The sequence below is a fragment of the Schistocerca nitens genome, chromosome 2, assembly GCF_023898315.1.
Source record: "Schistocerca nitens isolate TAMUIC-IGC-003100 chromosome 2, iqSchNite1.1, whole genome shotgun sequence".
In the NCBI taxonomy this organism is placed as follows: Eukaryota; Metazoa; Arthropoda; class Insecta; order Orthoptera; family Acrididae; genus Schistocerca; species Schistocerca nitens.
The window spans coordinates 1,111,269,873-1,111,283,270 of NC_064615.1; the positions used below are offsets into that span (position 1 = coordinate 1,111,269,873).

General features: G+C 39.8%; 1 protein-coding gene across 1 annotated transcript in view; it reads left to right on the plus strand.

The window, feature by feature from the left end:
• LOC126235581 (uncharacterized) overlaps positions 1-11,728 on the plus strand; it is a 102,601-nt gene extending 90,873 nt beyond the window's left edge. The window contains exons 3-4 of the mRNA XM_049944297.1: positions 8,362-8,491; positions 11,534-11,728. Coding sequence (XP_049800254.1) covers positions 8,362-8,491; positions 11,534-11,728 — 325 coding nt within the window. The remainder of the gene's footprint in view (positions 1-8,361; positions 8,492-11,533) is intronic.
• The last annotated feature ends 1,670 nt before the right edge of the window (positions 11,729-13,398 follow it).

Consider the following 13,398-nt stretch of genomic DNA (forward strand, 5'->3'; position numbering starts at 1 on the left):
GTGAAGCATATGGCTGTCTATGCCATGGTGATGATGAAGATGTCAAAATGATGGTGCTGCAATGGTTTTCTAATCAAGTGACAGATTTCTATGAGGATGGTATTCAAAAGCTGATCTTATGATATGATAAGTGTGTTAATACTGGTAGGAATTACATAGAAAAGTAGATTAAAGTACAGGATTTCATGTAATAAAAAATTGCTAAGAGAAGTCTACTTGTTTTATTTTTATTTCAAAATGGTTCTGATTTAAAAAAACATGCCTTGTAATTCCTGCCCACCAACTTTTATACATTACAACAATAGAAATTCTTCTATGGAATAGAAGAGATTTTCAGAGCACATAGGATGTGGGTGTTTGGGGTATCATAGTGATGAGGAGGGGAATGGATGCAGGACAGAGTTTCTGAGAAGGACTTAAGGTTTTAAATAGTGGTTACGGGTTATGCTGGACTTCTAGGATGGGATTTCTCTGGCAGGGTCTATGAGTGTAGAGGTCAGACTACTGGCATGTGCCTTCTGCCAGGTAGTCACTGCAATTCATAATGACAGTGGTGGAACCTTTGTCTGCAAGTTGGGCGATAAGGTCTGGATCTGTTTCAAGGCTGTATATGGCTGTAATTTCTCCTGCTCAAATGTTGGTGTCCTTAGGAATGGACTGGGGATGGATGGTGAGGCCAAGTTGGAGACAGGAATTTCTGGAAGATGACCAGTGGTGGTTGTGGAGGAAGATCAGAGGATCACACCTGGATGATGGTATTAACTGGGAGAATCAGGGTTCAGTGTTGGAATGGGTTTGGTTTTGGTTGGAGGGATTCACAGCAAAGAAGAGTTTCCATTGCAGGAATCAGGAGAAGGAGAGCAGGTCTTTGACAAGTTGAACATGATTAAATTTGGATTTAGGGCTGAAGATGAGGCCTTTGAATAGGACTGAAACTGATGTGGAGCTGGGATTTTTGTTGTAAAGGTTAACAACAATGTTCCGGGATTGTTTCTGCTCTGGGGTTAATGGAGTGTTGGTAGGGAGTTTTTGGGAATGTGACAAGTTGAAAAGGTCAGCTAGGCAGGGTCTTTGTAGTCTGACAAGTTGAAGAGAAGGAACACTGTGGGTAGGTTAGGTATTAGATACTGGTGCCCCAAGGTGGCAGTAGGATGTCAGCAGGTTGGATGACTTATGAAAGTGGTATTTGGAATTGTCTTGCAAGCAAGGGATTCAATTTCAGAGATGTGATATATGTACTAGGGATTTCCCAGTAGCAATATCTTGCAGAGGGAGTGGAGGTGTTTCTGGAATGCCTGTGCTATGGAGATGTGTTTTTGCAGTACCCGGTTTGTGAGGAACAGGGACTTGTGGAATCTGGAAAAGTAAAGATCATTGTGCAGGGAGGGGTGGGATCCAGAGAAAGAAATTTTATGGTTAGGCATGTCTGACCTATTTTTATGTGTCTGTTTCTGTTATCAAGCTCCCCTCACAACCACATAATGCCTTCATTTGCCCATTTCCTACATCATTTCCCATTTCCCCAATGCCATCTCTACCACAGTGGACCACTGCTACCTCTTTCTGCACCATTTCAGAATAGTATCCCATTTCATGCCTGTAACACAGTCCCACATCCTGTTCCTTAAATGCTGCCTATGTCATGGATTCCTTCCCAGTAGCCTTCCTCAGGATCCTATCCCTCCTTTCACAGTGACCTTCACTTTTTCAGAGTCCACCACTCCCAGTCCCTCACAAATCTAGTACTGCAAAAACACATCTCCATGGTACAGGCATCTCAGAAACACTAATGCTTCCTCCACAATATACTGTTACTGTGCAGTCCCTTACTACATACATCATGCCTCTGAAATTAAATTCCTTGCTCTCCAGCACCTGAAAGAGCATTCCAGACACAACCTTCGTAAGTTACCCAACCTGCTGACATCCCACTGCCACCTTGGAGCACCAGTATCCAATCCCTAACTTAACCACAGTGTTACTCCTCGACAATCCCTCATAGCACCCAGACACTGCCTAGTTGACCTTAACGTGCCACATCCCCTAAAACTCACTACCAACATTCCACTAACTCCGGAGCCAAAACAATCCTTGAAACTGTTGTTAACCTTTCCATCAAAATCCTTAGCCCTCCAGAAGCCCCCTATCCAAAGGTTTCACCTTCAACTCTCCATCCAAATATAGCCATGTTGGACTTGTCAAAGACGTACTGTTCTCATGATTCCTTCAATGAAAACACTTCTTTGCCATGAATCCCTCCAACTAAAGCCACCTAATCTGAAAACTGAACCATGCCTCTTCCAGTTCATACCATCATCCACCCATAATCCTCCGCTGCTCCCATTTTATCACCCCCTGGTCATCTTCTAGAAATTCCTTACCTCCAACATAGCCTCACCATCCTTCCCCACGTCCCTTCCTAGAAACACCAAACTTTCAGCAGGGGAAAGGAAAGCCATACACAGCCTCAAAACTAATCCTGACCTGAACATCCTACCTGCAGACAATGGCTCCACCAGAGTCATTATGAATCACATTGATTACTTGGCAGAAGGCATCTGGCAATAGTCTGAGTCCACCACCCATAACTTCTGCCAACATGATCCCATCCCGGATGTTCAACTTAACCTGCAATCCCTGCTTAAAGTGTTAGGCCCTTCCCAGAATGTCTGCCCTGAATTCCTTTCCATTTTCACACCTATAACACCCCGAACACTGACATTTTTCTCATTATTCCAACATCCATAAACCAACCAGTCTGGACACTCATTTTAGCTGGTTATAGTGCTTACACTGAAAGAATTTCGGCCCTCACTGACCAACACTTTCAACCAATTGCTCAAAATCTAGCCTCCCGAATCAAAGTTACCAACCACTTCCTTCACCAATTCTCCACCATCCCCATCCTTTTAGCTCCTGGATTCCTACTTGTTGCTGTTGACTTCACTTCCCTATACCCAACATCCCTCATTCCTATGGTCTTATCCTCCAGACTCTAAACCCACAACCTCATTTCTCAGACACTGTATTAAGTTTATGCTAACACCCAACAACTTCTTCTTGTAAGGAAAGATATACAAATAAATAAGATGTCCAGCTAAGGACATTCCACGTGGGAAAAATATATCTAAAAACAAAGATGATGTGACTTGCCAAACGAAAGCGCTGGCAGGTCGATAGACACACAAACTAACACAAACAAACACACAAAATTCAAGCTTTCGCAACAAACTGTTGCCTCATCAGGAAAGAGGGAAGGAGAGGGAAAGACGAAAGGATGTGGGTTTTAAGGGAGAGGGTAAGGAGTCATTCCAATCCCGGGAGCGGAAAGACTTACCTTAGGGGGAAAAAAGGACGGGTATACACTCGCACACACACACATATCCATCCACACTATACAGACACAAGCAGACATATTTTAAATATGTGCAGGAGCTCCATCGTGCATGAACCACATGTTGTGTCGTACTTGTAAAGGCACATGTTCTAGCAGCACAGGTAGAGTATCCCGTATGAAATCATGATAACGTGCTCCATTGAGCGTAGGTGGAAGAACATGGGGCCCAATCAAGACATCACCAACAATGCCTGCCCAAACATTCACAGAAAATCTGTGTTGATGACGTGATTGCACAATTGCTTGCGGATTCTCGTCAGCCCACACATGTTGATTGTGAAAATTTACAATTTGATCACGTTGGAATGAAGCCTCATCCGTAAAGAGAACATTTGCACTGAAATGAGGATTGACACATTGTTGGATGAACCATTCGCAGAAGTGTACCCGTGGAGGCCAATCAGCTGCTGATAGTGCCTGCACACGCTGTACATGGTACGGAAACAACTGGTTCTCCCGTATCACTCTCCATACAATGACGTGGTCACATTACCTTGTACAGCAGCAACTTCTCTGACACTGACATTAGGGTTATCGTCAACTGCACGAAGAATTGCCTCGTCCATTGCAGGTGTCCTCGTCGTTCTAGGTCTTCCCCAGTCACGAGTCATAGGCTGGAATGTTCCGTGCTCCCTAAGATGCCTATCAATTGCTTCAAACGTCTTTGTGTTGGGACACCTTCGTTCTGTAAATCTGTCTCGATACAAATGTACCACGCCACGGTTATTGCCCCGTGCTAATCCATACATCAAATGGGCATCTGCCAACTCCGCATTTGTAAACATTGCACGACTGCAAAACCACGTTTGTGATGAACACTAACCTGTTGATGCTATGTACTGATGCGCTTGATGCTAGTACTGTAGAGCAATGAGTCGCATGTCAACACAAGCACCGAAGTCAACATTACCTTCCTTCAATTGGGCCAACTGGCAGTGAATTGAGGAAGTGCAGTACATACTGAAGAAACTAAAATAAGCTCTAACATGGAAATTAAGCGTTTGCAGACATATGTCCACATAACATCTTTTCTTTATTTGTGCGTGAGGAATGTTTCCTGAAAGTTTGGCCATACCTTTTTGTAACACCCTGTATATATATTCACTACAGTCCATATAGTCTTGAGTCTTCTTGTTGGAATTACTGATTTCTGAGATTACATGCATGTTACTTGATTTTTTAATAACTTTTCTTAGTAATTCTGAGTAGTTTTTGTAGTGTGCAACTACAGCATGATCTTTCCTTGTTCTTGCCAACAGATACATTTCTGTTTTCCTGTTACTAGATGCTTTAATCCCTGCATGCAGTGATCCTTGATTTTTTACATGGCTGTTTAATATCTATATATGACGGTAGTATCTGTTCCCGAAAGAACAGTTACCGTGGATGACCATGCAGCTTTGCTAGAAATGAAATGATAATTAAATGGACGCCCTAGCTGCAAACAGGTGTTGATGTACTTCATTGGGGACATGTTGAAAATGTGTGCCCCGACCGGGACTTGAACCCGGGATCTCCTGCTTACATGGCAGACGCTCTATCCATCTGATCCACCGTGGGCACAGAGGATAGTGCGTCTGCAGGGACTTATCCCTTGCACGCTCCCCGTGAGATCCACATTCCCAACATGTCCACACCACTACATTCGTAGTGCGCCTAATAGATGTTTGCCCATCATACTCATTACTCGTGGCAGATAATACCATCATATATAGTTAAAATATGGCTTCCCGGCCATTGACCTTCTTGTGCGAACGCACACGCTATGCCCGAACTCGTACGGGACTTGGTAGATTAATCTGCTAGTGAACCTATCTTTCCCTCTCTTACTCAGGTGTAGGCTGTCTAGTATATACACATCTCCCAACTGTAGCACCAGGCACTGCACTCATATAAGACTTCATTTCAGTTAGCAGAAGCCTACTCAACTCATTCACGTGGCTCACAGCAGTGTTAACCCAGCACTGGCCATGGTGCTGTAGTACCTCCACAAAACTCACATTTGTGTGTGGCATTGTTAGTCGATCTGGCACCATGTAGGGACATAGGCAGGTGTGTGCATGTGAGTGTGTGTGGTTGTGTGTGTGTGTGTGTGTGTGTGTGTGTGTGTGTGTGAGAGAGAGAGAGAGAGAGAGAGAGAGAGAGAGTTTGCCATGTATATTTTGCTCTAACTTGTAAAAGGGTTACTCCAAAAGCTAGGGAGTTTTGTTTCTTTGTGTGTTTGTCTATTGAAAACTCAACACTTCTGTTTTTCAGTGAGTGGTCTCCTTTAATCCAAAACTATTTACTTTCTTGATAAATATGAATTTTTGCAGCCAAGATAATGTATTGAAATATTTTTATTTCCTCAATAACTGGTTTCAGTGGGTCTGGCTGTCATCTTTGGATCCTCTGGAAATTCTGTGGAATTGCACAATCATAAGAAGAGGAAACTCCATTTATAAAACATAGGCACCACGTTGGCTTCTCAGATACACAAAGAGAGTACATAGCACTGATAGCGTGCCCCAGAGTGACGCAGCTAAAACAGCTCCACAAATGAACTTGCAGCTACTCTGGTGCACACTGTTGATGCTATGTATTTTTTACTCTGTTTTATATATTTGATAAGCCAATCTGGCACTGTCTTTTATAAATAGAGTATGCTCTTGCTATGGTTGTATGATTCATGCACAATAATATTATTTCCAGAAGCTCCATAGATGATAGCTAGATTTTTCCAAGCCAGTCATCAATGAAATTAAAATATTTAAACAAGCAATCTTGGCTGCAAAAATTCTTATATATAAATAAAGATCTGATCGCACGTAGTAACATGTGCAACTTACATATTTACTTTCTACCAGAACTTTCCAGTAATATTTATAAATAAACATATAATATTTTACACAAATAAGTTTGGTAACCTGTAGACAATAAACAGATAATGAATGAATCAAGCACTTAGAACAAAAACTAAAATCTTCCATTCGATAATACACTGTATTTCATAAATCTCAGCATGAGGGAAAGCCTTCATGCAGGTGGAATGAGTGAACTGATATATTTACAGCGAGAAGATCCAATGTAGATTGCTTCTCTAAAGTGAACAAACACCAAATCATAAATAATGCTAATTTAAAGACACTGATAGTTTGCAGTATTCCAGGATGGATTAGGTTCTGACTTACAAACTAACAATTCTGCAACAATGCAGGCCAGTGTTCAAACAACAAATTTAAAACTCATATCATCATCACAATCAATGTCATTAAAATAATTAATGCATCCTCCTTGCTAAATGGAACTTCAGTGAGTGTAATATATTTCCTTTATTTTACTTATATTTCAAGCTGAGAATGAAAGAGGCTGGACTATTTTTGAGAAGAAATTCTATATTTTTTCACAGCATCTGCACTCAAATTAATACACAGATAAAAAAAAAAGTTTTGCATCACCTCGGTTCCGAGAGTTTCAGAACCTGTAGAGAAAATTGGAATAGATATAAACATAAACATAATTTCCACCCTTTTTATAGCCCATGAAAACCACACATTGCATGTTGTACCACCACATAGCAAGACCTTCAGTGGTGGTGGTCCAGATTGCTGTACACACCAGTACCTCTAATACCCAGTAGCACATCCTCCTGCATTGATGCATGCCTGTATTCATTGTGGCATGCTATCCACAAGTTCGTCAAGTCACTGTTGGTCCAGATTGTCCCTCTCTTCAACGGTAATTCGATTTAGATCCCTCACAGTTGTTGATGGGTCACATCGTCCATAAACAGCCCTTTTCAATCTATCTCAGGCATGTTCGATAGGGTTCATGTCTGGAGAACATGCTGGCCACTCTAGTCGAGCGATGTAGTCATCCTTAAGGAAGTCATTCACAAGATGTATATGATGGGGGCGCGAATTGTCATCCATGAAGACGAATGCCTCACCAGTATGCCACCGACATGGTTGCACTATCAGTCGGAGTATGGCATTCACGTATTGTACAGCTGTTATGGTGCGTTCCTTGACCACCAGCGGGATACGTCAACTGCACATGATGCCACCCCAAAACAGCAGGGAACCCCCACCTTGCTGCACTCACTGGACAGTGTGTTTAAGGCATTCAGCCCAACCGGGTTGCCTCCAAACACATCTCCGATGATTGTCTGGTTGAAGGCATACGAGACACTCATCGGTGAAGAGAATGTGATGCCAATCCTGAGTGGTCCATTTGGCACGTTGTTGAGCCCATCTGTACCGTACTGCATGGTGTCATGGTTGCAAAAATGTACCTCGCTATGGACGTCGGTAGTGAAGTTGTGCATCATGCAGCCTATTTCGCACACTTTGAGTCATAACATGACGTTCTGTGGCTGCACAAAAAGCATTATTCAACATGGTGGCATTGCTGTCAGGGTTCCTCCGAGCCTTAATCCGTAGGTAGCAGTCATCCACTGCCATAGTAGCCCTTGGCCGACCTGAGCGAGGTATGTCCTCAACCATTCTTGTCTCTCTGTATCTCCTCCATGTCTGAACAACATTGCTTTGGTTCACTCCGAGATGCCTGGACACTTCCCTTGTTGAGAGCCCTTCCTGGCACAAAGCAACATTGCAGACATGATCAAACCGTGGTATTGACCGTCTAGGCATGGCTGAACTACAGACAATACGAGACATGTACTCCCTTCCTGGCTGAATGACTGGAACTGATTGGCTGTCGAACCGCCTCCATCAAATAGGTGCTGCTCATGCATGATTGTTTATATCTTTGGGTGGGATTAGTGACATCTCTGAACAGTCAAAGGGGCTGTGTCTGTGATGCAATATATGCAATCAATGTCTATGCTCAGTTTTGGGAACCGAGGTGATGCAAAACTTTTTTTGATGTGTGTATAATTCTTACAAAAATAGACTAATTTTATGCCTCTAACTCAAACCAGTACCTACATGAATTTGTTGGTCTCTTTCTCTCTCTTCCTCTAGGCAAAATGTTGAATTACAGTTTCTCACTGTGCTGAATAAATACGATAAAGATATGGGACAGCTACAGGCTACACTTGAAGAGATTATTGAAGGTTTCAACAAAGAGAAGCAACAGATGAGAGAGTTACAGGTAATATTACTTTTCTGTTGTTTGTGGATGTTGCACAGTATGTAATAACAGGCTTTATTTAGTCATGAAAATGTCACATTTTTTAATATAATGATGGAATGTCCAGGATGGAGCAATGATAATATTATGAAATAGACTGACTGCTAATCAAAATTTAGTGCGGAAGTTGAGTCGCAGATAACTGCAACAAAAAGACTGTCAAACAGAAACTTTCAGCAGAAAAGGCCCAAGGCTATCAGTGTAGTAAGGTTGTTTCACAGAAGGAAATTCCTGTGGTCTCTGCTTTGGTGCTCACTGCACAGACCTCCTTTGTCTGCTACTTTGTTACTGATGTGAGTTATGTGAGTGACAGAGTGGTCAGAAGAGAATGTAATATTGCTAATAGAAGAATATAGTTATTATAGGTGCTTGTGATATCCAGGTGATCAACAGTACAGATTTCTAAACAAAATGAAGTATGGTTGGTACAAAATTGCCAAATCACTCAATGGCCCATCTGAGGATGCAAGAAAGATGACATTCAAGGTAGCTGTAATTCCATCACTCATGTTTTTTAGGTTAAAATATGGTTTAAAAACTTCTGTCATACCATTTATAAATGGCTTTTGAAATGTAGCACTACAGAAGAATACTGAAGATTAGATTTGGGAGACAAGAAATTTGTGGCATGTAACACTACTTGACTAAAAGAAGGAATCAGTTAATATGATACAGTCTGAGATATCCAGGGATCACAAATTTAATATTGGAGGTAAGAGTGGGGGGGGGGGGGGGGGGGGGTAAAATCATAGAGAGAGACCATGAGATGTTTACAATAAGCTGATTCAGAAGGATGTAGGTTGCAGTAGTTACTCGGAGGTGAAGAGGTTTGCACAGGATAGAGTAGCATGGAGATCTGCAACAAACCAGTCTTCAGACTGAAGACCGCAACAACACTGTTATAAATCTATCTGAAACCTTCCAGCCTCTCCAAGTCTCTTGTATGCATACAACTTTCTTTCATAATCCTTAATAATAATAATAATAATAACTGGAATAAGTAAAAAGTGCTCTGTGCAAAATTCTACCAGACAGCTTCTTTCATTCCTCTCCCCCCTGTCCATGTTCTCCTACTAGTTTTCTTTCTCTACTTTTACCTACTATCGATGCCCATTCTCACATTACAATTAAATTTTCATCTCCCTTCATTATATAAATAATTTGTATTATTTGGTTATTTATTCACTCTGTTAATCATCTTCGTAGCTAGTAGGCATGTACACTGCTACTGCTATGGTGAGTCTTAGCTTTGTGTCTGTCTTGGATTGGATAATACTAAGAATGATAATTCTAAGAGTAGTTTGTTGTTGTTGTTGTGGTCTTCAGTGCTGAGATTGGTTTGATGCAGCTCTCCATGCTACTCTATCCTGTGCAAGCTTCTTCATCTCCCAGTACCTACTGCAACTTACATCCTTCTGAATCTGCTTAGTGTATTCATCTCTTGGTCTCCCTCTACGATTTTTATCCTCCACGTTGCCCTCCAATACTAAATTGGTGATCCCTGGATGCATCACAACATGTCCTACCATCTGATCCCTTCTTCTAGTCAAGTTGTGCCACAAACTCCTCTTCTCCCCAATCCTATTCAATACCTCCTCATTAGTTATGTGATCTACCCATCTAATCTTCAGCATTCTTCTGTAGCAAAAATGGTATAAAGACACTAATTTGTTCTGGAGTGATGTGTTGTTCTGGCCATCAAGCCTAAGGTTGCTCTGACGCAGCTCCCTGCTCCTGTTCTTGCTAGCAAGACTTATGCCTGGTGCTTCTTATGTAACATCCTGCAGAGACAACTTGAAAGATGTGGTATTTTAACAGCTAATTTACTAATGTCCTTTGTTGTTATCAGTATTTCTGTTTAAAAAAATGAGAAAACATGAATATAATACTAGGTTCAAAAACAAACTCCATAAAGAATCCAGGGACTTAAAACGAATCACTGTAAGGGGAATCAGGTATTTAGCAATTTGCTAGAGCATATTAAATGTCTTGGGAAATACGGCGGCTTTTAAGATGGAATTAAATAACTTTCCATTGTGCAATTCTTCCAATTGCTTTGAAGAGTGTCTTAAACCCTTGAAATTAATGTTTTACATTGTTTTATAGTTCAAACTAGCACCTTAATACAATAATATTTCATAATGGATAAGTCACTACATTGTATTACAGTTGAACAAAATGTACGTCTTTGACCTTTATACACACCAAGAGACCATTGTCACAGGGTCCATGGAGTGTGACAGAGCAATGTATTAAACTACTTTCTTTGTACTGTATCCCCAGAGTATCAGTAACAATCCTGTTAAGTTCCTGTTGCAGCACTGTGCTAAGTGCTCTCCCATTTTTAAATCACTTCAGTTATATTCAGATTTTTTTGTCACATACATGCTAATCCATAGTGTCAGGGATTTTTGTCCCATAAATATCTTCTTTATGGCTATCCTAGTAACTTCATTTATACATAAAGGAAACCTCAATTTTAAAAGCTGGAAATTAATTCATGTGCCTCTGCCAGTCCACTCATGCTCAGTATTTCATTTAATGACATTAAAATTTGGAAGGTCTTTTTGAAACTAGCATGCTCGCACATGTGTGTGTGCACACAGTGCGTGCCCACACACACACACACACACACACACACACACACACACACACACACACAGGGAGAGAGAGCAAGAGAGAGAGAGAGAGCAACTGACACAGAATGGCGGCAAATATTAACAATATAATTTCAATCTTGATGATGTGCCACTGATCTCTTAACTGTATTGTAAGTGGTTACCTTGCTTGCTTGCAACACAGAAAACATGTGGTGCTTGAGAAAGAAGCACTAATGGCTGGTGGCTGGCCCCCTACCATTTGATTATCTGAAACATGAGCCACAAAGTTTTTTTAATTGAAGCACGTACTCACTATTCTCAATATAATAATGATAAATACTTTGTAGACTTGTCTTGTCCATTTGGATTACATACATTCAATATACTAACAATTACTTTTCAGGAGCTGTTTAACATCCAGGAAATGGAGTACACGAGGTTAATGACTGAAAAAGCTGAATATGAACAACGCGAACTGGACCATAAAATATACATTTTCATTACAAACAGATGTGCACGCAGAATTCAGCATGCCTGGAGAGAATACAAACAAAGAAAGCTTTCAAAGCGTAAAGGGAGAAAGAAGAAGAAAAAATAAAATGGTTATATTTCAAATTTTCTGTACAAGAAAAACAATATAAAGATACATAGATAGTAGTAGTGGTGGTAATAGTGGTAGTAGTAGTAGTAGTTAATTCATCCAGTGATAGTGTACATTGTATGGATTTCATCAAAGAACATAGTATAACAAAAATAAGATAAGGGTGTACAGTTTCCTACATAATACAGTGGTTCATTGTATCCATCACAATATTTTTGGGCAATACAACTTTGACTTCTGTAAAAATATGAAAGTATGAGAAGGATCTTTTACATGAAATACATTACAGGTAAATAATTGATTTAACACTTTTGTTCATGGCATTTTACATGAAATACATTACAAGTAAATAATTGGTTTAATGCTTTTGTTCAGAAAAATTAACGTTGAGGCTGTGGCTAGCATTTGATTTATGTTACTATTATTATATAGTAAATGAATGTAGTTACTTGCTATAAGGTTACTGCAAAATATTGCTTCATTGAATGTAGACAATGTTCTTATTTCTTTTAGCTGTGTTGGAAGTTTGTTGTACAAAATCTGAATGTTGGTTTATTTTTGTGTTAAAGCCTTGTTTACTCTTTTTATGTGGATGTCATTGCACATTCTTTATTGTAGGAATGAAGATCTGAGTTGGTTTTATAATTATCAATGCGCATTTTTATATTAACAACACTTTTTTTTAATGTAGAGGCATGGTTTGGGTAGAATATTTAGGTGTTGAAATAACTGTTTGGAAGGTGTTAGCCTTGTACTGTTTGAAATTATTCTGACAGCTTGTTTTTGTAAGGTGAAGATGGTTTTCGTGTTTGCCTTATTATGACTCCAGAGGGTTAGGCCATAGGTGATAGCAGAATGGATGTAAGCAATGTAGACAGTTCTGCTACACTCTGCTACACACAGTACTAATTATGTGTAATGCAAAGCAAGCAGAGCTTAACTTGTTAGTAAGGTAGAGAATGTGGGCTTTCCAGCCTAAATTTTCATCAGTTTGCACATCTAAGAATTTTATGGCAGCTACCCTTTCAATTTGTTTATTTTGGATTTTGAGGTTCTCATCATGATGAGACTTTGTTTTCCTGTAATGTATATAATGAGTTTTTGAAATATTTAAGGTCAGCCTGTTCAGTTTTATTTATTTATTTATTATCATCCCAATGATCACATTTGTGATACAGGATTTGTCAGGACACATTTCAACAACTATATAATATCTTTACAGAATTTTTTTCTATGCTGAATGTTTAATACAATATACAACTAATAAGCGTTTTTATAACATAATTTCTTATGTGCTTGACAGACTTATTCCTTGATGTTGTGATTTCATTTGTCACTTTTATGATATCATATATTCTTATACAGTTGAGCAAAGCTATTCACTTATACTGTAGTGACATTTGTTAAGCATGTGGTTCTTAATCTTCTTATGTGCTTGACAGACATATTCATTGATGTAATTTCATTTGCCACATTAATTTAAACATATATTCTTATACAGTTGCGCAGAGATATTCACGTATGCTGTAATAACATTTGTCAAGCATGTGGTTCTATATATTCTAGTACAGTTGAGCATAGAAATTCACTTACACTGTACTAATATTTGTCAAGCATGTGATTCTTTATAACAGTTTTAAATTTATCCTCATTTTCCAGCTCTTTGA